The 26,568-nt window shown below is 44.4% G+C and overlaps 1 protein-coding gene across 3 annotated transcripts in view; it reads right to left on the reverse strand.

Moving 5' to 3' along the window:
- LOC118371559 (zinc finger MYM-type protein 2-like) overlaps window positions 1–26,312 on the reverse strand; it is a 47,936-nt gene extending 21,624 nt beyond the window's left edge. For 2 of the 3 annotated variants that reach the window (XM_035757056.2, XM_035757055.2), the window contains exons 1-4: window positions 25,994–26,312; window positions 3,622–4,494; window positions 3,189–3,477; window positions 2,945–3,107 (exon numbers count right to left, since the gene is read on the reverse strand). In XM_035757056.2, the coding sequence (XP_035612949.1) occupies window positions 2,945–3,107; window positions 3,189–3,477; window positions 3,622–4,468 (1,299 nt within the window). In that variant the 5' untranslated portion in view covers window positions 4,469–4,494; window positions 25,994–26,312. Of the gene's footprint in view, window positions 1–2,944; window positions 3,108–3,188; window positions 3,478–3,621; window positions 4,495–5,506; window positions 5,668–25,993 lie in introns of those variants that run through there. The other variant, XM_052493430.1, reaches the window with a different exon arrangement.
- Window positions 26,313–26,568: the final 256 nt, after the last annotated feature.

Raw genomic sequence — 26,568 nt, forward strand, 5'->3', positions numbered from 1 at the left:
TCAGATGGGAACCACCCTCCATTTTGATGCCAACTGTTTTCCATGCAGTAACCATGGACACCAGGCTCAAGGCTTGGACATACACAGTGGATGAGAAACTGTGCCGTCGGCAGCCATGTTGGAGGGAGAGTGAGTGGAATATACTCTGTCCAAATCGACCCCTACCCACTTCTTTTGATCTAAGACATTGATGGGCCCCCTTTTCTAGGCCTATGGATCAATTTCCACCCCTACAAAAAAAAATTGTATTTTTTATTTTTAGGAACTCAGTCAGTGTCTCAACTTACTGTTGAGAGTTAGAATAGTAGAATACACAAGGTGCAATTTCAACATTTGATTGTGAATCAGTAGTATTTCTTAAGGGTGTGCCAAATGGCAAGGCCATTTGGCCTTCAAGAGGTGCCTAATCTGCCAGCCTACCAAGGCCATCTGCTAGGGCACCAATGCCATCTGCTAGGGCACCAAGGCCGTCTGCTACGGCACCAAGGCCGTCTGCTACGGCACCAAGGCCGTCTGCTACGGCACCAAGGCCGTCTGCTACGGCACCAAGGCCGTCTGCTAAGGCACCAAGGCCGTCTGCTAAGGCACCAAGGCCGTCTGCTAAGGCACCAAGGCCGTCTGCTAAGAAACCAAGGCCGTCTGCTAAGAAACCAAGGCCGTCTGCTAAGGCACCAAGGCCGTCTGCTAAGGCACCAAGGCCGTCTGCTAAGGCACCAAGGCCGTCTGCTAAGGCACCAAGGCCATCTGCTAAGGCACCAAGGCCATCTGCTAAGGCACCAAGGCCATCTGCTAAGGCACCAAGGCCATCTGCTAAGGCACCAAGGCCATCTGCTAGGGCACCAAGGCCATTAACCAAAATAGCCAATTCAATTGATTTGAAAACCACAAGCTGTTTCGAAAAACAAAAAAGTGCATGTAAATGTACATAAATAATTTGCCTACATGTCAACGTCTAGGTGATTTGGACAGTTTGTAATGTCCAGACCGGTGCTGACAGGAGGGAGGTGCCAGACTTTAATGCGACTTTTAATTACATATATACTGAACAAAAATATAAACTCAACATGGACTACAGGAAAAGGAGGACCAAGCACGTCCCCATTCTCATCAACGGGGCTGTAGTGGAGTAGGTTGAGAGCTTTAAGTTCCTTGGTGTCCACATCACCATAAAACTATCATGGTCCAAACACACCAAGACAGTTGTGAAGAGGGCACGACAATGCCTATTCCCCCTTAGGAGATGGAAAAGATTTGGCATGGGTCCTCAGATCCTCAAAAAGTTCTACAGCTGAACCATCCTGACTGGTTGCATCACCGTCTGGTATGGCAACTGCTCGGCCTCGGACCGCAAGGCACTACAGGGGGTCGTGCATACAGTCCAGTACATCACTGGGGCCAAGTTTCCTGCCATCCAGGACCTCTATACCAGGCGGTGTCAGAGGAAGGCCCTAAAAATGGTCAAAGACTCCAGCTACCCTAGTCATAGATTGTTCTCTCTGTTACCGCACGGCAAGCGGTACCGGAGTGCCAATTCGAGGTCCAAAAGGTTTCTTAAAAGCTTCTACCCCGAAGCCATAAGACTCCTGAACAGCTAATCAAATGACTACCTGGACTATTAGCATTGTCCCGCCCCATTTTTTCGCTGCTGCTACTCTGTTTATTATCCATGCATAGTCACTTTACCACTACAACTTACCATAATTACCTCAACTAACCTGTGCACATTGACTCTGTAACGGTACCCCCTGTATATAGCCTCACTACTGTTATTTTATTGTTGCTCCTTAATTATTAGTTATTTTTCTTGTTTTTTATTTAGTTACTTTTTTACTTCAGTTTATTTTAGTCAGTACTTTCTTAGCACTTTTTAAAAAAAAACTGCATTGTTGGTTTAGGGCTTGTAAGTAAGCATATAACTACTGTAAGGTTGTATTCGGCGCAAGTGACAAATAAAATGTGTTTTGATTTGAAGTGTTGGTCCCATGTTTCATGAGTTGAAATAAAAGATCCCAGAAATGTTCCATGCATTTTAAAAGCTTTTTTTTCTTAAATGCGGTGTACAAATTTGTTTACATCCCTGTTAGTGAGCATTTCTCCTTTGCCAATATAATCCATCCAGCTGGCAGGTGTAGCATATCAAGAAGCTGATTAAACAGAATGCTCATTACACAGGTGCACCTTGTGCATGGGGACAATAAAAGGCCAGTCTAAAATGTGCAGTTTTGTCACACAACACAATGCCACAGATGTCTGACTGCAATTCGGCATCGTAACCGACTCAGTGGGCAAATGCTCACCTTCGATGGCCACTGGCACACTGTGTCAAAAGGGCACTGCACATGCAATCCGTTAGAACATTTTAAAGAGGGGATATCTAATATGCAACAACTAGCATTGGTTGCTAATATGACTAGGATTGTGCCTTCAGCTACAGGACAATGAAAGAAAGTTTGTATAAAAGAATTGCCTCCTCGGATATGGTCTGATTTTGGCTGGGCTACTTTGAAGCAAGGTAAGACATACCTTATAATATGTATAATAACATTTCAGATTTCAAACAATTAAGTATATGTTTTCTAAATGTTTTATTCTTCTCCCAGAGAAGAAGGCCAGCTATTACCGGCCAACGAAAACCCTGCTGCGAGCCACTGCGGCCCCTAATGAGTTCAGGTTTTTTGTGGCCCCCGCCCCCATCAAATTTGACCATCCAAGTAATCATGTTCAAATTCCCAGCCCGGGGACCCCATTTATTTTGTTAGACAGTCTCACTCAGATATTACATTAACTCAAATATTAACTCTAAAACATAAAAATGTTCTCTCCGCTGTCAAGAGAGGGGCTGCTAAAATGTTTTGCTCGCAATGTGGTGGGGGGGTACGCAGATTTTCTGTGGCCCCCACTCTCATTAAAGTTGCCCATCCCTGGTGTAGTGTGTTGCACTGACCTCAGTGAGCTTTCCGCACACAGTGCACTTGGTTTTGAGAGAGGACTTGGGTGGGTTCTGTTTGTTCTCGTAGGCTCCCAGACAGCCTGTACTGCAGAACTCCTGGAACGACTCACTGGAGTCCACCTGTGCCACTATCGTGCCCTTCATTGTAGTGATGTCCCTGGAAGACACACGTTAACACACACTAGAAATAAAGTAGAAAATTTGATATATCAACACACACAGCGACTATTCTTCTTACTTTTTGCACATGGTGCAGCTCTTCTTGGGGGTGGGTTTGTGTGAGAAGGCAGAGAGGCAGGTGGTGGAACAGAACAGGTGAGTGGATCCTTTCCGCTGGTAGGCCGTCTGGCCTTTCTTCAGAGGCTTCTTACAATTGGCGCAGGTCACCTTGACAGTGCGAGGGGGGTTCTGGGAGCCAGAGGGGGAGGGGCCGGGCGGTTTGGGCAGAGAGGCGGTTGGCGACGGAGAGTCCACCCCCGTCTGTTTCTGGTTCCGTGGGAACGAGGCCGACTGGGATATCCACGAATCTGTGGAGAGAAAAAACACAAACAAACAAAGTTTAGCAGACCTGAAGAAACAACATAACAGGTGCAATGTGAAAAGAAGCTGTAAGACAGCATAGAATGGTTCAGCACAATAGTGTTAAAACCATATGCCTTTGTGTTTACTACCAGGCCTCTGGTGGGTTCCTGTGTCTCCGTTCTGTACAGGCTGACTAGTGGTGGAGGTGTTGCTGACCCTGCCAGGGTTGAAAGTGGCCGGGAGCCTGGTAGTGCTGATGGAGCTCCGGGCCTCAGGGTTCAGACTGAAGGTGCTGCTAATCTGCAAGCCCTTCTCCGCTACACCCGACCCCCCTACCCCCACCCCGCCTTGCAGGGACGTCACACTGGTGATCATCAGATTCATGTCCCTCTCAGGCTCTGCCACTGGATCGGCTGCTGTAGCAGAGGCAGAGGGCCCCAGCGTTGTGACGTTGCCAATCTTAATCTCAGAGTCCGGCTCCGTGCTGCTCAGGATACCGCCGCTGTACGAAGAGGGGCCTCCGGCTGTGGCCAGTAAAGAGCCTCTGTGCCCGGGATCCTCCTCATCGTCAATGACGATGGGCTCTGTGGATGGTGCTGATGAGGTGGCAGGTGGACTGTTTTTTTTGAAGGGGGCTGCTGCTGCGGCGGTTGTCATGTTTACCGTTGCCGTGGTTTCGGTTTCTGAGGGGCGGGGCTCAGTGCAGTCTGCGGGGGTGCCAGCATGGGAAGGGGGAGTAGCAGAGGGGGTGGGGGGCTGTTTCCCTGAGGGAGATGGGGCCTCTTCCACCAGCACCACATCATCATCATTGTCATTGTTCTCCGGAACCCTGGAGGGTTCCCCTGTTACCGTGGTGACGGGAGCCTGGGATCCAGTGGGGGGTGTGGTTTTCTCTGAGGAGCGAGTGGTGTCTGTGTCCATGGGTTCATCTTCTGGGGCTGGGGTTGTGCTCCCCTCCACTACCCCAGGCTTGGGCTCCAATTCCCCATCCATCATTTAGGCTGCTACCACCTGTCCTGCACCTACACAAACACAGCACACGTTATTAGGACTAACCTACCATAAGCCTAGTCCATGATAAACATGTTGAGTGCAGGTATCCCAGGTACAAGCTGTATGTATGTGAAGAAATAGGAACACTGCCAACCTCTGTTTAGGCTACCTGGTTGATTACAAAATAATCATTAATGAGCTCAGGTAAAACCCAGGTAATATTTGTGTGCATATTTGTGTTTTTGGTTATTGTCCTGCTGAAAGGTGAATTTGTCTCCCAGTGTCTGGTGGAAAGCAGACGGGACCATGTTCTCCTCTAGGATTTTGCCTGTGCTTAGCTCTATTCTCCCTCGTCCTTGCCGATGACAAGCATACCCATATCACGATGCAGCCACCACCATGCCTGAAAATATCTACAGTAGTCTGATGGGTTGTGTTGGATTTGCTCCAAACATAACGCTTTGTATTCAGGACATAAAGGACATTTTTCTCGGTTTTACTTCAGTGACTTTAAAAATATAGATTTTTATTCTGTACAGGCTTCCTTCTTTTCACTCTGTCAATTAGGTTAGTATTGTGGAGTAACTACAAGGTTGTTGATCCATCCTCAGTTCTCCTATCACAGCCATTAAACTCTGTAACTATTTAAAAATCACCATTGGCCTCAATGTGAAATCCCTGAGCGGTTTTCTTCCTCTCCGGCAACTGAGTTAGGAAGGACGCCTGCATCTTTGTAGTGACTGGGTGTATTGATACATCATCCAAAGTGTAATTAATAACTTCACCATGCTCAAAGGTATATTCAATGTTTGTTTTTTCCCCATCTACCAATAGATGCCCTTCTTTGCGAGGCATTGCAAAACCTCCCTGGTCTTTGTGGTTGAATCTGTGCTTGAAATTCACTGCTCGACTGAGGGACCTTAATTGTATGTGTGGGATACAGAAATTAGGCAGTCATTAAAAAATCAAGTTAAGGGGGCCTCCCGAGTGGGGCAGCGGTCTAAGGCACTGCATTGCAGTGCTAGAAGTGTCACTACAGACCCGGGTTCGATCCTGGGCTGTATCACAACTGGCTGTGATCGGGAGTCCCATAGGGTGGAGCACAATTGGCTGGCTTCCGGGTTAAGCAGGCAGGTGTTAAGAAGCGCGGTTCGGCGGGTCATGTTTCAGGGGGCACATGACTCGACCTTTGCCTCCCAAACCCTTTGGGGAGATGCAGCGATGAGACGAGATCAAATTGGGGAGAAGAAGAGGGTAAAACACAAAAAAAGATATATATAATTGTTAAACATTATTATTGCACACAGAGTGATCCATGCAACTTATTACGTGACTTTAGCAAATGTTTACTCCTGAATTTATTTAGGCTTGCCAAAACAAAGGTGTTGAATATTTATCGACCCCCCACAAAGTAAAATATTGCACTGACATTTCAGCTTTTCATTTTTCATTAATTTGTAAACATTTCTAAAAACATAATTCCACTGACATTATGGGGTATTGTATGTAGGCCAGTGAGAAGAAAAAATATATAATTTTATATTCTGTCTGTAACACAACAAAATGTGGAAAAACTCAAGGGGTGTGAATACTTTCTGAAGGCACCGAGTAAATCACTGCTTTACCAGTACTAACGTGACTACACCGTTTTCATGTTACAAAACACGGAGCTCTCTCTAAAACTGCAAGTTGTCTCCAGAGTAATAAACATAGCTATCAAAGGGAATGTGTGCTTGCTAGCCAATGTGACACAAAATACTGCAAAGTAATATAAAAACTACAGTTCAGGTAAAGTTGTAAGGACAAAACATAATTGTTTTAATTAGCAAGCTAGCTTGCTATCGAATATGAGAGATTGGGTGTATATTAGAGGTTGACCGATTAATCGGAATGGCCGATTAATTAGGGCCGATTTGGAGTTTTCATAACAATCGGAAATTGGTATTTTTGGGCGCCATTTTTTTTAACACCTTTATTTAATCTTTATTTAACTGGGCAAGTCAGTTAAGAACACATTCTTATTTTCAATGACAGCCTAGGAACGGTAGGTTAACTGCCTCGTTCAGGGGCAGAAAGACAGATTTTCACATTGTCAGCTCAGGGGATACAATCTTGCAACCTTACAGTTAACTAGTCCATCGCAATAACGACCTGCCTCTCTTTCGTTGCACTCCACAAGGAGCCAAGGTAAGTTGCTAGCAAGCATTAAACTTATCTTATAAAAAACAATCAATCATAATCACTAGTTAACTACACATGGTTGATGATATTACTAGATATTATCTAGCGTGTCCTGTGTTGCATATAATCTGACTGAGCATACAAGCATACAAGTATCTAAGTATCTGACTGAGCGGTGGTAGGCAGAAGCAGGCGCGTAAACATGAATTCAAACAGAGCTTTCGTGCGTTTTGCCAGCAGCTCTTCGTTGTGCGTCAAGCATTGCGCTGTTTATCGACTCCCGAGATGAGGCTGGTGTGACCGAAGTGAAATGGCTGGCAAGTTAGCGCGCGCTAATAGCGTTTCAAACTTCACTCCCTCTAAGCCTTGGGGTGGTTGTTTCCCTTGCTCTGCATGGGTAATGCTGCTTCGATGTGGTGGCTGTTGTCATTGTGTTGCTGGTTCGAGCCCAGGGAGGAGCGAGGAGAGGGACGGAAGCTATACTGTTACACTGGCAATACCAAAGTGCCTATAAGAACATCCAATAGTCAAAGGTTATCCTCTTGCTCCTACCTGACACGCAGGCGTCCCATCTGGAAATGCAAATGCGCTACGCTAAATGCTAATAGTACTAGTTAAAACTCAAACGTTCATTAAAATACACATACAGGGTATTGAATTAAAGCTACACTCGTTGTGAATCCAGGCAACAAGTCAGATTTTTAAAATGCTTTTCGGCGAAAGCATGAGAAGCTATTATCTGATAGCATGTAACACCCCAAAAGACCCGCAGGGGACGTAAACAAAATAATTAGCATAGTCGGCTCTACACAAACCGCACAAATAAAATATAAAACATTCATTACCTTTGACCATCTTCTTTGTTGGCACTCCTAGATGTCCCATAATCACTATTGGGTCTTTTTTTCTCGATTAAATCGGTCCATATATAGCCTAGATATCGATCTATGAAGACTGTGTGATAAACAAAAAAAAATTGCGTCTTATAACGTAACGTCATTTTTTAAAATTAAAAAAGTTGACGATAAACTTTCACAAAACACTTTGAAATACTTTTGTAATGCAACTTTAGCTATTAGTAAACGTTAATAAGCGATCAAATTGATCACAAGGAGATGTATATTCTATAGGGGTACGTCTGGAAATAATGTCCGGGTAAATCTCAACCAAAATATCCAGTCCGAGACCTGAAGAAATGGGCTCTCTCTTCTTTGTTTGACCAAGAAACAAAGCCTAGGCAAATGACAAGACTGTTGACATCGTGTGGAAGCTGTAGGAATTGCAATCTCGGCTCCAGGTAATTTGCTTTCCCATAGACAATTCATGCAAGTGGCGCATTGATATATTTTCCACTTTTCAGTGATCAGATTTTCCTGCGCTTTTCGATGAAATGCACGTTCTGTTATAGTCACAGCCGTGATTTAACCAGTTTTATAAACGTCTGAGTGTTTTCTATCCACACATACTAATCATATGCATATACTATGTTCCTGGCATGAGCAGCAGGGCGCTGAAATGTTGCGCGATTTTTAACAGAATGTTCGAAAAAGTAGGGGGTAGGAGTAACAAGTTAATGAAATACAAATGGTATAGAGGGAAATAGTCCTATAATAACTACAACCTAAAACTTATTATCTGGAATATTGAAGACTCATGTTAAAGGAACCACCAGCTTTCATATGTTCTCATGTTCTGAGCAAGAAACTGAAACGTTAGCTTTCTTACATAGCACATATTGCACTTTTACATTATTCTCCAACACTTTGTTTTTGCATTATGTAAACCAAATTGAACATGTTTCATTATCTACTTGAGGCTAAATTGATTTTATTGATGTATTATATTAAGTTAAAATAAGTGTTAATTCAGTATTGTTGTAATTGTCATTATTACAAATACAACTTTTTTATATACAGTGCCTTGCGAAATTATTCGGCCCCCTTGAACTTTGCGACCTTTTGCCACATTTCAGGCTTCAAACATAAAGATATAAAACTGTATTTTTTTTGCGAAGAATCAACAACAAGTGGGACACAATCGTGAAGTGGAATGACATTTATTGGATATTTCAAACTTCTTTAACAAATCAAAAACTGAAAAATTGGGCATGAAATTATTCAGCCCCCTTAAGTTAATACTTTGTAGCGCCACCTTTTGCTGCGATTACAGCTGTAAGTCGCTTGGGGTATGTCTCTATCAGTTTTGCACATCGAGAGTGAAGTGTTTTCCCATTCCTCCTTGCAAAACAGCTCGAGCTCAGTGAGGTTGGATGGAGAGCATTTGTGAACAGCAGTTTTCAGTTCTTTCCACAGATTCTCGATTGGATTCAAGTCTGGACTTTGACTTGGCCATTCAAACACCTGGATAGGTTTATTTTTGAACCATTCCATTGTAGATTTTTCTTTATGTTTTGGATCATTGTCTTGTTGGAAGACAAATCTCCGTCCCAGTCTCAGGTCTTTTGCAGACTCCATCAGGTTTTCTTCCAGAATGGTCCTGTATTTGGCTCCATCCATCTTCCCATCAATTTTAACCATCTTCCCTGTCCCTGCTGAAGAAAAGCAGGCCCAAACCATGATGCTGCCACCACCATGTTTGACAGTGGGGATGGTGTGTTCAGGGTGATGAGCTGTGTTGCTTTTACGCCAAACATAACATTTTGCATTGTTGCCAAAAAGTTCAATTTTTGTTTCATCTGACCAGAGCACCTTCTTCGACATGTTTGGTGTGTCTCCCAGGTGGCTTGTGGCAAACTTTAAACAACACTTTTTATGGATATCTTTAAGAAATGGCTTTGTTCTTGCCACTCTTCCATAAAGGCCAGATTTGTGCAATATACGACTGATTGTTGTCCTATGGACAGAGTCTCCCACCTCAGCTGTAGATCTCTGCAGTTCATCCAGAGTGATCATGGGCCTCTTGGCTGCATCTCTGATCAGTCTTCTCCTTGTATGAGCTGAAAGTTTAGAGGGACGGCCAGGTCTTGGTAGAATTGCAGTGGTCTGATACTCCTTCCATTTCAATATTATCGCTTGCACAGTGCTCCTTGGGATGTTTAAAGCTTGGGAAATCTTTTTGTATCCAAATCCGGCTTTAAACTTCTTCACAACAGTATCTCGGACCTGCCTGGTGTGTTCCTTGTTCTTCATGATGCTCTCTGCGCTTTTGACGGACCTCTGAGACTATCACAGTGCAGGTGCATTTATACGGAGACTTAATTACACACAGGTGGATTGTATTTATCGTCATTAGTCATTTAGGTCAACATTGGATCATTCAGAGATCCTCACTGAACTTCTGGAGAGAGTTTGCTGCACTGAAAGTAAAGGGGCTGAATAATTTTGCACGCCCAATTTTTCAGGTTTTGATTTGTTAAAAAAGTTTGAAATATCCAATAAATGTCGTTCCACTTCATGATTGTGTCCCACTTGTTGTTGACTCTTCACAAAAAAAATACAGTTTTATATCTTTATGTTTGAAGCATGAAATGTGGCAAAAGGTCGCAAAGTTCAAGGGGGCCAAATACTTTCGCAAGGCACTGTATATATATCTATATATATTTTTTTTTTTAATCGGCCGATTAATCGGCATCGGCTTTTTTTGTCCTCCAATAATCGGTATCGGCGTTGAAAAATCATAATCGGTCGACCTCTAGTGTATATTATAGCTGGTGAAATGAGTTAATCCCGCAATGTTGCACTTCTGTGTTTAGAAGAATAACATTCCAACAGCCACCAAAATGTGAGAACTAATATTGTTGCTGCCTATGTGCCATTTTATCTTAGGCTACCCATCCCCAACCCCCCTCTGCTATGCATGGCCACAGAAGTGAAACCATGGGGTGGCAAGTAGCCTAGTGGTTAGAGTGTTGGGCCAGTAACCGAAAGGTGGCTAAATCGAATCCCTGAGCTGACAAGGTAAAAGTCTGTTGTTCTGCCCCTGAACAAGGCAGTTAACCCACTGTTCTCAGGCCGTCATTGTAAATAACAATTTGTTCTTAACTGACTTGCCTAGTTAAATAAAGTTATAATGGCCAGACACCTTCCTCTCCACAAAGAATGCTTGAGTATGTCATTGTCAAGCTCATAGAACTTAGGCTATACATTGATCCATGACTGACAGACTATGTGACTTTTCACTAACTTCACCTTTGTGTCTGTGTTTCAGGAGTCAACAGCCTCACTGAAGTTTGCCCAGAGTGCAGGCCTGCCACTGAAAATAACATCATAGCTCACACACGCCCAGAAGAGAGGATTCTCTCTCCGAAAAAAATGCAAATCAGGTCATTGTGCATGATTGCCCAACCCTGCTAAAATCCATACACCACCAAGGTCAAGTAAAGTAGAGTCAGGACAACAAGACTGGACAATCATGGGTGGCTTGACCCAGGTGTTTATGTGCACAGTGGGTAATGTATGGACCAGACTATATGTGTATCATGTGTCTTACAGGACTGAGTCCTCCCGGGCTGTGTGATGCAGACCTAGGACAGGGGCTGAGCAAGCAGCAATATTGTAATACTGACCAAGTGAGGATGTGGATTAAATTGTTTTTGAAAAATATCACTGAATGGTACCACGTTTTGTTCTGTTTATCATTCAATCAATGCCTGTTCTAATGATGTTTACATAACCAACTAAAATCATGCAAGCTAACAGGCGGGCCACAAACATACAAAATAATGGCACAGTATAACAGTGGTGCGCAGAACGGCATCACGGAACACACAACTCGTCGATCCTTGTCAAGTATGGGCTATTGCAGCAGACGACCATACCGGGTTCCACTCCTATCAGCTAAAAACAAGGAGAAGCGGCTTCACCAACACTGGACAATAGACGAGTGGAAAAACATTGCCTGAGCCGACGAATCCCGGTTCCTGTTGCATCATGCTGACAGCAGAGTCAGGATTTGGCGTAAGCAGCATGAGTCCATGGACCCATCCTGCCTGGTGTCAACAGTAAATCAAATCAAATCCAATTTTATTTGTCACATACACATGGTTAGCAGATGTTAATGCGAGTGTAGCGAAATGCTTGTGCTTCTAGTTCCGACAATGCAGTGATAACCAACAAGTAATCTAACTAACAATTCCAAAACTACTGTCTTATACACAGTGTAAGGGGATAAGGAATATGTACATAAGGATATATGAATGAGTGATGGTACAGAGCAGCATACAGTAGATGGTATCAAGTACAGTATATACATATGAGATGAGTATGTAGACAAAGTAAACAAAGTGGCATAGTTAAAGTGGCTAGTGATACATGTATTACATAAGGATGCAGTAGATGATATAGAGTACAGTATATACATATTAGATGAGTATGTAGACAAAGTAAACAAAGTGGCATAGTTAAAGTGGCTAGTGATACATGTATTACATAAGGATGCAGTCGATGATGTAGAGTACAGTATATACATATGCATATGAGATGAATAATATAGGGTAAGTAACATTATATAAGGTAGCATTGTTTAAAGTGGCTAGTGATATATTTACATCATTTCCCATCAATTCCCATTATTAAAGTGGCTGGAGTTGGGTCAGTGTCAATGACAGTGTGTTGGCAGCAGCCACTCAATGTTAGTAGTGGCTGTTTAACAGTCTGATGGCCTTGAGATAGAAGCTGTTTTTCAGTCTCTCGGTCCCAGCTTTGATGCACCTGTACTGACCTCGCCTTCTGGATGATAGTGGGGTGAACAGGCAGTGGTTCGGGTGGTTGATGTCCTTGATGATCTTTATGGCCTTCCTGTAACATCGGGTGGTGTAGGTGTCCTGGAGGGCAGGTAGTTTGCCCCCGGTGATGCGTTGTGCAGACCTCACTACCCTCTGGAGAGCCTTACGGTTGAGGGCGGAGCAGTTGCCGTACCAGGCGGTGATACAGCCCGCCAGGATGCTCTCGATTGTGCATCTGTAGAAGTTTGTGAGTGCTTTTGGTGACAAGCCGAATTTCTTCAGCCTCCTGAGGTTGAAGAGGCGCTGCTGCGCCTTCTTCACGACGCTGTCAGTGTGAGTGGACCAATTCAGTTTGGCTGTGATGTGTATGCCGAGGAACTTAAAACTTGCTACCCTCTCCACTACTGTTCCATCGATGTGGATAGGCGGGTGTTCCCTCTGCTGTTTCCTGAAGTCCACAATCATCTCCTTAGTTTTGTTGACGTTGAGTGTGAGGTTATTTTCCTGACACCACACTCTGAGGGCCCTCACCTCCTCCCTGTAGGCCGTCTCGTCGTTGTTGGTAATCAAGCCTATCACTGTTGTGTCGTCCGCAAACTTGATGATTGAGTTGGAGGCGTGCGTGGCCACGCAGTCATGGGTGAACAGGAAGTACAGGAGAGGGCTCAGAACGCACCCTTGTGGGGCCCCCGTGTTGAGGATCAGCGGGGAGGAGATGTTGTTGCCTACCCTCACCACCTGGGGGCGGCCCGTCAGGAAGTCCAGTACCCAGTTGCACAGGGCGGGGTCGAGACCCAGGGTCTCGAGCTTAATGACGAGCTTGGAGGGTACTATGGTGTTGAATGCCGAGCTGTAGTCGATGAACAGCATTCTCAGATAGGTATTCCTCTTGTCCAGGTGGGTTAGGGCAGTGTGCAGTGTGGTTGAGATTGCATCGTCTGTGGACCTATTTGGGCGGTAAGCAAATTGGAGTGGGTCTAGGGTGTCAGGTAGGGTGGAGGTGATATGGTCCTTGACTAGTCTCTCAAAGCACTTCATGATGACGGAAGTGAGTGCTACGGGGCGGTAGTCGTTTAGCTCAGTTACCTTAGCTTTCTTGGGAACAGGAACAATGGTGGCCCTCTTGAAGCATGTGGGAACAGCAGACTGGTATAGGGATTGATTGAATATGTCCGTAAACACACCGGCCAGCTGGTCTGCGCATGCTCTGAGGGCGCGGCTGGGGATGCCGTCTGGGCCTGCAGCCTTGCGAGGGTTAACACGTTTAAATGTCTTACTCACCTCGGCTGCAGTGAAGGAGAGACCGCATGTATTCGTTGCAGGCCGTGTCAGTGGCACTGTATTGTCCTCAAAGCGGGCAAAAAGTTATTTAGTCTGCCTGGGAGCAAGACATCCTGGTCCGTGACTGGGCTGGGTTTCTTCTTGTAGTCCGTGATTGACTGTAGACCCTGCCACATGCCTCTTGTGTCTGAGCCATTGAATTGAGATTCTACTTTGTCTCTGTACTGACGCTTAGCTTGTTTAATAGCCTTGCGGAGGGAATAGCTGCATTGTTTATATTCGGACATGTTACCAGACACCTTGCCCTGATTAAAAGCAGTGGTTCGCGCTTTCAGTTTCACGCGAATGCTGCCATCAATCCACGGTTTCTGGTTTGGGAATGTTTTTATCGTTGCTATGGGAACGACATCTTCGACGCACGTTCTAATGAACTCGCACACCGAATCAGCGTATTCGTCAATATTTCCATCTGACGCAATACGAAACATGTCCCAGTCCACGTGATGGAAGCAGTCTTGGAGTGTGGAGTCAGCTTGGTCTGACCAGCGTTGGACAGACCTCAGCGTGGGAGCCTCTTGTTTTAGCTTCTGCCTGTAGGCAGGGATCAACAAAATGGAGTCGTGGTCAGCTTTTCCGAAAGGGGGGCGGGGCAGGGCCTTATATGCGTCGCGGAAGTTAGAGTAACAATGATCCAAGGTTTTACCACCCCTGGTTGCGCAATCGATATGCTGATAAAATTTAGGGAGTCTAGTTACAGGCTGGTGGTGGTGGTGTACTGGTGTGGGGAATGTTTACCTGGCACGTTAGGTCCCTTGATACCAATTAAGCAATGAATGAACGCCATAGCGTATCTGCACATTGTTGCTGACCAAACCCAATAGAGCATCTTTGGGATGCGATGGAACGGGCTGTTCTCAGCATGATGCCATCGCAACTTTGTGATGCCATCGCATCAGCATGGACCAACATCCCTGTGGAACATTTCCAACACCTTATAGAATCCATGTCCAAAGAATTCAGGCTGTTCCAGGGGTAAAGGGGGTTCCAACCAGGTATTAGATGGGTGTACCTAATAAACTATATATATTTTTCGAACGCCTTAATGCAAGGGGCACTGCTGCTTTGTAACCAATTATCCACAGTTGCTAATAGTTACCGGTAGTTAGCTAGCTTTTTTAGTCGAGGGAGTAGCTAGGTTAGCTAACCTCTAGCTTTGCTGGTAAAACTCCAGTATTACTGCTAAACTCTGTATTCATCCTTGATCATTAAATTCCGTTGCAGACGAGGGAGGAGGAGAGTGGATTGTCATTCACCATGTCGTAGCTAACGTTACCATTAACAGTTTAACAGTGCTGTGCTCCATAGCTAAGCTTCCCTGAGCCTGGCTGTTGGGTTTGTTTACAAATCACGGAGTGCGGGCTGTCAGACACCGCATGGGCTGTGCACATGTTGCAAGGTGGAGATGTGTATGCCCGATTAATCAATATTTATAAGGAGCCAAATGTCTGTCCGTGTTCCGAGGGTGGAACTAAATTAGCATTTCTGCACTAGGAAAGGAATTAGGTCGAAATAGTCGCAGCAACTTCCTCTGAAGGGGGGGGGCCTTTAAAAAAAGGTTGGTTTTTCATTCCACCTCTAAAAAAACATATATCGGTAGATATATCGGTAACTTTAGCCTCCCTTAAAATCAGTATGGGTCCCAAAAATCTCATATCGGTCACACTTCAGTCTCAACTGTCTCTCTCCTCGCCCCTTGTCCACCTTTACCAACTCTGTTGCCAAGAGATGCAGCACCTTTGGTTACTGACCCGTAATGATCAGGAGAATACCATGGAGGTTGGTTTTACTCTGTAGACATCAGGGTCACGTTCAGTACGAGGCACTAGGTGCCAAACCCGGAGGAGAAATGCAGCACTACCTGGCTACACTCATTCTCCAGTTTGGGTCCATGTACAGAGTATACCAAATATTAGGAAAAACCTTCCTAATACTGAGTTTCACACAGCCCTTTTGCCCTCACAACAGCCTCCATTCGTTGGGGCATGGACTCCACAAGGTGTCAAATGTTCCATTGGGATCCTGGCTCATGTTGACTCCAATGCTTCCCACAGTTGTTTCAAGGAAGTCTTTTGGGTGGTGGACCAGTCTTGATACACATGGGAAATTGTTGCAGTTCTTGACAAAAACCGGTGTGCCTGGGGGCCTCCCGGGTGGCGCAGTTGTTAAGGGCGCTGTACTGCAGCGCAAGCTGTGCCACCAGAGACCCTGGGTTCGCACCCAGGCTCTGTCGTAACCGGTCACGACCGTGAGGTCCGTGGGGCGACGCACAATTGGCCTAGCGTCGTCCGGGTTAGGGAGGGTTTGGCCGGAAGGGAAATTCTTGTCTCATCGCGCACCAGCGACTCCTGTGGCGGGCCGGGCGCAGTTGCACGCATTGGTGCAGCTGGCTTTCGGGTTGGATGGCACTGTGTTAAGAAGCAGTGTGGCTTGGTTGGGTTGTGTATTGGAGGACGCATGACTTTCAACCTTCGTCTTTCCCGAGCCCGTACGGGAGTTGTAGCGATGAGACAAGATAGTAGCTACTAAAAACAATTGGATACCACGAAATTGGGGAGAAAAAGGGGTAAAAAAAAAAAAACGGTGTGCCTGGCCACCATTCCCCCTTCAAAGGCACTTACATGTTTTGTATCCGAATGGGTGAATGGGCAAGACATCAATTGTCTCTCAATTGTCTCATGGCTTAAAAATCATTCTAACTGATTGAAGTGGATTTAACAAGGAATCAGAGCGTTCACCTGGATTCCTCTGGTCAGTCTATGTCATGGAAAAAGCAGGCTTTCTTAATGTTTTGTATACGCAGTGCATAATCCAGTCCACTAAATATATATATATATTTTTAACTAGGCAAGTCAGTTAAGAACACAATCTTATTTACAATGCTGGCCTAGGAACGGTGGGTTAACTGCCTTGTTCAGGGGAAGAACGACAGATTTTTAACTTGTCAGCTCCAGGATTCAATCTTGCAACCTTACAGTTAACTAGTCCAACGCTCTAACCACCTGCCTCTCATTGCACTCCACGAGTAGCCTGCCTGTTACGCGAATGCAGTAAGAAGCCAAGGTAAGATGCTAGCTAGCATTAGACTTATCTTATAAAAAACAATCAATCATAATCACTAGTTATAACTACACATGGTTGATGATATTACTAGTTTATCTAGCGTGTCCTGCGTTGCATATAATCGATGCAGTGCGAAAAAGGACTGTCGTTGCTCCAACGTGTACCTAACCATAAACACCAATGCCGTTCTTAAAATCAATACACAGAAGTATATATTTTTAAACCTGCATATTTAGCTAAAAGAAATCCAGGTTAGCAGGCAATATTAACCAGGTGAAATAGTGTCACTTCTCTTGCGTTCATTGCACGCAGAGTCAGGGTATATGCAACAGGTTGGGCCGCCTGGATCATTGCGAACTAATTTGCCAGAATTTTACGTAATTATGACATAACATTGAAGGTTGTGCAATGTAACAGGAATATTTAGACTGATGGATGCCACCCGTTAGATAAAATACGGAACGGTTCCGTATTTCACTGAAATAATAAAAGTCTTGTTTTTCGAGATGAGTTTCCAGATTCGACCATATTAATGACCTAAGGCTCACATTTCTGTGTGTTATTATGTTATAATTAAGTCTATGATTTGATAGAGCAGTCTGACTGAGCGATGGTAGGAACCAGCAGGCTCATAACCATTCATTCAAATGGCACTTTCATGCATTTTGCCAGCAGCTCTGCTGTTTATGACTTCAAGCCTATCAACTCCCGAGATTAGGCTGGTATAACGATGTGATGTGAAATGGCTAGCCAGTTAGCGGGGTGCACGCTAATAGCGTTTCAAACGTCACTCTCTCTGAGACTTGGAGAAGTTGTTGCCCTTGCTCTGCATGGGTAACGCTGCTTCGAGGATGGCTGTTGCCGTTGTGTTCCTGTTTCGAGCCCAGGTAGGAGCGAGGAGAGGTACGGAAGCTATACTTTTACACTGGAAATACTAAAGTTCCTATAAGAACATCCAATAGTCAAAGGTATATGAAATACAAATGGTAGAGAGAGAAATAGTCCTATAATTCCTATAATAACTACAACCTAAAACTTCTTACCTGGGAATATTGAAGACTCATGTTAAAAGGAACCACCAGCTTTCATACGTTCTCATGTTCTGAGCAAGGAACTTAAACATTTGCTTTCTTACATGGCACATATTGCACTTTTACTTTCTTCTCCAACACTTTGTTTTTGCATTATTTAAACCAAACATGTTTGATTATTTATTTGAGGCTAAATTGATTTTATTTCTGTATTATATTAAGTTAAAATAAGTGTTCATTCAGTATTGTTGTAATTGTCAGTATTACAAATAAATGTTAAAAATCGGCCGTTTAATCGGCATCTGTTTTTTTTTGTCCTCCAATAATCGGTATCGGCAGGGAAAAATCATAACCGGTCGACCTCTAGTCTGATGTCCTAAAATATCTTTCTCTACCGCACTCCTGTATAACTGCAAATGGACAACACACAGTTGATGAAACCAATACTGGACACTAGTCCGGTTGTAAAACAGTCTGGCAAGTCTGGCTAGGATTCTCCTCTCTTCAATACTGGCCATGTATTTCTGACAAAGTTTTTTTTAAATACACTGCTCAAAAAAGGGAACACTAAAATAACACATCCTAGATCTGAATGAATTAAATATTTTTATTAAATACTTTTTTCTTTACATAGTTGAATGTGCTGACAACAAAATCACACAAAAATTATCAATGGAAATCAAATGTATCAACTCATGGAGGTCTGGATTTGGAGTCACACTCAAAATTAAAGTGGAAAACCACACTACAGGCTGATCCAACTTTGATGTAATGTCCTTAAAACAAGTCAAAATTAGGCTCAGTGGTGTGTGTGTGGCCTCCACGTGCCTGTATGACCTCCCTACAACGCCTGGGCATGCTCCTGATGAGGTGGCGGATTTAAAGCATCCGACAACTCCTGGACAGTCTGTGGTGCAACGTGGCGTTGGTGGATGGAGCGAGACATGATGTCCCAGATGTGCTCAATTGGATTCAGGTCTGGGGAACGGGCGGGCCAGTCCATAGCATCAATGCCTTCCTCTTGCAGGAACTGCTGACACACTCCAGCCACATGAGGTCTAGCATTGTCTTGCATTAGGAGGAACCCAGGGCCAACCGCATCAGCATATGGTCTCACAAGGGGTCTGGGGATCTCATCTCGGTACCTAATGGCAGTCAGGCTACCTCTGGCGAGCACATGGAGGGCTGTGCGGCCCCCCAAAGAAATCCCACCCCACACCATGACTGACCACCGCCAAACCGGTCATGCTGGATGTTGCAGGCAGCAGAACGTTCTCCACAGCGTCTCCAGACTGTCACATGTGCTCAGTGTGAACCTGCATTCATCTGTGAAGAGCACAGGGCGCCAGTGGCGAATTTGCCAATCTTGGTGTTCTCTGGCAAATGCCAAACGTCCTGCACGGTGTTGGGCTGTAAGCACAACCCCCACCTGTGGACGTCGGGCCCTCATACCACCCTCATGGAGTCTGTTTCTGACCGTTTGAGCAGACACATGCACATTTGTGGCCTTTTGGAGGTCATTTTGCAGGGCTCTGGCAGTGCTCTTCCTTGCACAAAGGCGGAGGTAGCGGTCCTGCTGCTGGGTTGTTGCCCTCCTACGGCCTCCTCCACGTCTCCTGATGTACTGGCCTGTCTCCTGGTAGCGCCTCCATGCTCTGGACACTACGCTGACAGACACAGCAAACCTTCTTGCCACAGCTCGCATTGATGTTCCATCCTGGATGAGCTGCACTACCTGAGCCACTTGTGTGGGTTGTAGACTCAGTCTCATGCTACCACTAGAGTGAAAGCACCACCAGCATTCAAAAGTGACCAAAACATCAGCCAGGAAACATAGGAACTGAGAAGTGGTCTGTGGTCCCACCTGCAGAACCACTCCTTTATTGGGGGTGTCTTGCTAAATGCCTATAATTTCCACCTGTTGTCTTATTCCATTTGCACAACAGCATGTGAAATGTATTGTCAATCAGTGTTGCTTCCTAAGTGGACAGTTTGATTTCACAGAAGTGTGATTGACTTGGAGTTACATTGTGTGGTTTAAGTGTTCCCTTTATTTTTTTGAGCAGTGTATTATTTGAATAGCCTGATTGACAAGTAACTCCTATGCTGTCAAGATCTCCCCTGAACATGGAATATTTTCACTTTACAAATAGATAAACATCTTAATTAGCTACCATGCCCACCTTATTCATTTGATCCCTGGTTCATTGAATGAGGGAATTATTTAATAAAAACATTAAAATATTTGGTTGTAATTGTAATGTTGCAGGGTGGTCAACACTCCTAGAGAGTCCAGGAGAGCTACTGGGTTTGCAGGCTTTTGCTCCAGCCCTGCTCGAACATACCACATTGTAAAAAAAAGTTTTTTTAAATCAGCTGCTCAACAGGACCTTGATAAGCTGACTCTGATGTGTTTGAGCAGGGATGGATCAAAAGCCTGCACACCCTGTAGCTTTCCAGATGGGGGGTTGACGGACCACGTGTGTTTTGTCCAATATCAGTGCAATATTTTACTTTGTGGGGGGTTAAGTACCTTGCTCAAGGCCATAACGGCAGGAGAAATAATACATTGGATCAGAGACCAGTAGCCTTTCATTGTGTCAATAACAGTGATAATAATGAAGGTTATTTTCTGAAGTGGTTCCTTGCATCATACACACAATTTTCAGTCAAATTTTTGGCCCATGGTGTTACGGACCATTTTTTTTGTTGGAGATGTGACTTGAGCTTTTGGCCAAGTAAAAACATCAGTCCTACTTACCCGAGGAACAAGTGGCTAAAAAAGTTAAAGTCAAGCCATGAATGGTCAATGTTATACAGCCTTTTATGATTGCGATTGACACCCCCAAAGACCAAAGCTGAATACAACTGAATGGCCATTATGTTATGACAACATAAACTCGGCAAAAAAAAAAATGTCCTCTCACTGTCAACAGCTTTTATTTTCAGCAAACTTAACATGTATCAATATTTGTATGAACATAACAAGATTCAACAACTGGGACATGAACTGAACAAGTTCCACAGAGAAGTGACTAAGAGAAATTGAATAATTTGTCCCTGAACAAAGGGGGGATCAAAATAAAAAGTAACAGTGAGTATCTGGTGTGGCCACCAGCTGCATTAAGTACTGCAGAGAATTTCCTCTTCATGCACTGCACCAGATTTTATAGTTCTTGCTGTGAGATGTTATCCAACTCTTCAACCAAGACACCTGCAAGTTCCCGGACATTTCTGGGGGGAATGGCCCTAGCCCTCACCCTCCGATCCAATAGGTCCCATACGTGCTCAATGGGATTGAGATGCGGGCTCTTCGCTGGCCACTGACATTCCTGTCTTGCAGGAAATCAAGCAGTATGGCTGGTGGCATTGTCATGTTGGAGGGTCATGTCAGGATGAGCCTGCAGGAAGGGTACCACATGAGGGAGGAGGATGTCTTCCCTGTAGCACAGCGTAGAGATTGCCTGCAATGACAACAAGCTTAGTCCGATGATGCTGTGACACACCGCCCAAGACCATGACGGACCCTCAGCCTCCAAATCGATCGCGTTCCAGAGTACAGGCCTCGGTGTAACGCTCATTCCTTTGACAATAAACGCGAATCCCTGTCCCACCCCTAGTGAGACAAAACCATGACTCGTCAGTGAAGAGCACTTTTTGCCAGTCCTGTCTGTTCCAGCGACGGTGGGTTTGTGCCCATAGGTGACGTTGCCGGTGATGTCTGGTGAGGACCTGCCTTACAACAGGCCTACAAGCCCTCAGTCCAGCCTCTCTCAGCCTATTGCGGACAGTCGTTCCTGGTGTAACTCGGGCAGTTGTTGTTGCCATCCTGTACCTGTCCCGCAGGTGTGATGCTCGGATGTGCCGATCCTGTCTGCCACTGCGTGGACGATCAGCTACGGACATTACAATTTATTGCCCTGGCCACATCTGCAGTTCTCATGCCTCCTTGCAGCATGCCTGAGGCACGTTCACGCAGCTGAGCAGGAAACCCTGTGCTTCTTTCTTTTGGTGTTTTTCAGAGTCAGTAGAAAGGCCTCTTTAGTGTTCTAGGTTTTCATAACTGTGACCTTAATTGCCTACCGTCTTTAAGCTGTTAGTGTCTTAACGACCGTTCCACAGGTACATGTTCATTAATTGTTTATGGTTCATTGAACAAGCATGGGAAACAGTGTTTAATCCCCTTTATAATGAAGATCTGTGAAGCTATTTGGATTTTTACAAATTATCTTTGAAAGACGGGGTCCTGAAAAAGGGCTGTTTCTTTTTTTGCTGAGTTTAGTAAACATCAGAGTTTTCGCTGCAGTCATTTAGCTGTGGTACTACACCACCCCAAAGAAAATATAGAATATGATAAAATATTTATACCGTGGCGCACTTTGAAGATGCTGGAACAGTCTACATTTACTTTTCCTCTGCAAACAAAATGAGTAATGAATCGAAAAATCATACAACCCCATAGTAGGATAGTTGATCTATTTGCCTAGTCGGCTTAGGTGTTCTATGCGAGATAGATTTTCCTCTCGAGATTACGAGAATGAAATATAGGCTTCAAAAATAGGCTACATTTATTTAGTAGGCCACTCAAACTTTTACCAGCAGTAGCGGTTTACACTTTATATGGCCTGCGTTTGGTCTAATGAACGAAAGCCTGAATTAATGTAATAAACAACTGATAATTAACTGAATTATCAAAAACTTTGTGCAGGGTGTGTATTTATCTACCCTGTTAATGTCCTTCCAAACGGGGAATTTTACTCACGCAGCATGTTTCAACGATGGTGTTGCAGTCTATTCCCTATTCATAACCTTTATTTTTATTTCTCCAGGTTAGGCCTATGTTAGCCATTTTTGTTTGAGCTAGGCAATCCAGGGAAAGTGAATTTGGCAATGTGTTGTATTCTCATGTGGGGAGAGGGAACATAAGCTCTGCGAATGGACGAATTAGAAACGTTTTAGCACCACACAAATAGGGGACAGTTGCCGGCTCCACATCTCAATGAGTGCATGGCTGGTAGCCTGCTGACCAAACCGTACGCGCGTGTGCGCCATCACGCGCAAGTTGATTTTGTTCACCCACACCAGAAGCAATCAGGACATGCAGGTTGAAATATCAAAACAAACTCTGAACCAATTATATTAATTTGGGGACAGATCAAAAAGCATTAAACATTTATGGCAATTTAGCTAGCTAGATTGCTGTTGCTAGCTAATTTGTCCTGGGTATAAACATTGGGTTGTTATTTGACCTGAAATGCACAATGTCCTGTACTCCAACAATTAATCCGCAGATGAGAAAGGAATTTGGTTTACCGTTTTGTCATCTCTCCTCCTTCCTCAGGCTTCTTTTTTACTTCTTTGGACTTTATATGGTGGTTGGCAACCAACTTTACGGTGCATTACTACAACGACTGGAGTGTGGAGGTCAGTTCATCTTTCAATCACTTATGTGGGTATATGCTGCTAAACACTAATGAGGAGATGGCACGTGGGTATATGCTCTTAGAAACCAATGAGGAGATGGGAGAGGCCGGACTTTCAGTGCATTGAGGATCACAAATAGAACCGATTTCTATTGTAGCGCCTGGCCACACAGACGATCGCCGAGGCGCGCAAGCAGTGTGGGTGCAATGATTGAATAACACGTATGTGTACCTTTATTTGGCAACACTCGCACACGCAAAGAATGTTTTAATTCCACCCGCCAGCTGATTTTTTTGTGGCTCACCCATGGGTATCTGACCCAATGCAGGACTCTACTAATGATTAGCCCAACAGGGTAAATGCAGATAGGCAATCCCATGCTTCAGCCTATTTATTTATAGCCATTATGCTGATTCAGTTGGGTTACAGGTTATCATGCTTATTGCTAATAGCATACCTGATAATATGGACCACGTCCTTTTAAAAAGTTACCAATTGGGGGCTAAATCAAGCAGCCTAGTTGAATCTGATGTGACACATTGACAAAATCCCATTTAATTCCACTCAGGAAATAAGAACTGTAATAAGTTGTTTCCTTTCCATTTGATAAATTCAATTCCAAGATTTGTTTGTTTGCGTGCTTGATGAAATCAGAAGTTCTGACCAATCTCTCTGCTGTAATTCTTCTTCTCACACTTATGTGACAGAAAATGCAACAGGGAAATGAAGTGGGGTGGTGTTCAAGATCCCTAATCGGTTTATTCATGTTTTGAAAAAAGGCTTCTACAAAAGCCATTTGGACTGTGGGGGCTCTACTCCACATCCTTATAAAGCCAATCTGCCAGCTATGCTCAATACTTTTGCAATAGTGGTTGAAGGGGGTTGGACAGATGTTAAATAGTATCCATATGGTTGTTGTGGGTTCTATACATTAAAAGTAACAACATGCATTATTCATGTCAAAATGTCAAAAATAAATAGCAAAACAACCCATATGTTGATATGTACCAGAACCAAGTCACTGATACTGATACAGCAAGGAGCAAATCGACTCCAGACTGCAGTGCAGCACTGTGAATGTGGTCTTCATTCATGTGTCTACTTCCTGCAAAGAGCTTGGACAGGCAACGTTCCGCCAACAAGACTTATCAGATGATGCCTCTACCCTCATAATAGAGGTGTGGTTAGAGACATTCGGGATTCGAACTGAACACTGAAACACTGCATTAGACAGACTGTTCACAGGCCACAGTGTCATACATTGTCTGCAAACTGGCAACACAGCATACAGCTAAAACGGCAAAATGTCCATTAAATCATGGGGAGTGAATTAGGTATGATGTAATTACGACAAGCACATGCCATCATCATACCCCGGGTGGTCCCTGGTACTCTTATCATTTAGTCATATTATATAAGCTCAAGCCACTGTTAATGACTGATGCATGATGCACAGTGAAGCAGCTACCAGACACCTGAATATGCCATAATACAAACTATTCTATTCCTGCTGCTAGACTGCGAATGCAACTCAAATCATTTATATAATTTATTGCCATCAAGACCCATGTTTGGGCTACTAATAGCTGATGCTCCCTAATGATGTGACTCAGTACATGAAAAAGCCTACCACATTTGGCCCAAAGCTCTCCCTCTCTCCCCATCAGGCCGTGCCCTTGACTGCACAAGCCGGGTAAAACCTCTGTTCAATAGCGAGGACCACAGCTCCTCCGGCTCCACTCAAGACAACCGGATAACGATGTCAACCCGCCATGCTATCATTTTTATTCAGGTAACTTAGAGCAAATGTTCCAAAACTTTAGGTGGACAATAGACCGATGACAAATAATTAATTGATACCCGATAAGCTGCTCTGACGAACAGAGGAGCGGGGGAGATGGGGTCTGTGGGCTAACTTGAGGACCACAAAACGTGGTTCAGTTCCGTTCCCACCCCTGCTGCCCCGGCCTTCCACGGAATGGATTAGCGGCGAACTTGGTGTCGAGCCAAAGAGACTGCGCCATTATTATTACAGAAAAAATATCATAAGTTATTCGCGATCCATGTGATGTTTAGTCGCATAAGCAAAGTATTATTCACGTTTCTACAGTACCACTCAACCCTGCTTCAAATGTCAATGTGATGATAGGCTAACTAGCTAGCTAGAAGAAGAAAAAACCCACCGTGCTCAGACGCTAACACACATTACTATTCAGTGGACATGACTTGTTTGCACAACACAGTCTGAAAACCAAAACAAATGTATTGTTTTTGTGATACCTGTGTAACATAAAGGTTTAATTGGAAAGTTGCCCCTGAGACTATCCGGGGCAATCACAGAAAATACACGTTCAGTACCCACCCGAAAGGGGGCGCTATACTGTTACATATCTAGAAACTGCCCTGTTTGTGTCAATATAATAGTTGACAGACCTAAAAACATATGTACTCTCAGTATGGACCTTTTTATAACACTGATACAAACCTGAGGGGGTAACTAAACATTTTCAACAAGGCAAGGGCAAAAATGTGCCCCCCTTCCGTCAGCAAGCAGCACTGCCTCACGTCCGCCATTAGAGAGCGAGCGAAACAATACGAGAGAGCGGAGGCAATATAACTAGTACCCTGCCACGGCAGAGAGGGGGAGGAAATCTCAAGCGGGGTAACAAATGTACTGCTAAATCGTCACAAATGCCGACTTTATAGCATTAGCAGGAGACCCAAGGGAGCCCGTGGACATATAGCTAGTTGCTGAAACTTTGACTAACTAACCATAACATTTGAATAAAAAGTATCTGAAATTCTTACCCGAGTAGAGCTTGAAACGATAAAGCGCCACTTTTGTGCCTTGACATAAATCGGGGAACGCATGCGCCTCAATGTAAAGACCAAAGATGGTGGATAAATGAAGATATCCCATAAAGGCCGTTTACAATTGAGAAAAATTGCCACAGTTCCGGTCTACTTAAGGGGTGGCTCTCCTATAGGCACCAATGCAATAGCAGCCGGGTCTGGTCTACTTAGGTAATTGACTGTATATGAACCAGAAAAAAGGAACCTATGAAATGTCTCGATTTCTCTTCCGTCTCTGGTAAAGACGTTCTAGTCAGCGCGTGGGAGGATACTGCCAACGGGATCCTTCTCGCTTCTCATCGTCGCGCAAGCGCACAATGTTCAATCAGAAGTGGTGCGGTTAACAATTAAATTCGTCTAGAATAATGAATCTACCTGAAACTCATATACAAATACCTGCACATTACCATAAACTACCCGGATAATGAATCTGGCAATGATTACGAATTTTACTTTGCCACCTGGCTTGTTTACGTTTGGACCGCAATCGAGGTCGCATTGACCGCATTAGTGAGATCCAATCAGCATTC

This window comes from Oncorhynchus keta, chromosome 34 (genome assembly GCF_023373465.1).
Source record: "Oncorhynchus keta strain PuntledgeMale-10-30-2019 chromosome 34, Oket_V2, whole genome shotgun sequence".
Classification (NCBI taxonomy): domain Eukaryota; kingdom Metazoa; phylum Chordata; class Actinopteri; order Salmoniformes; family Salmonidae; genus Oncorhynchus; species Oncorhynchus keta.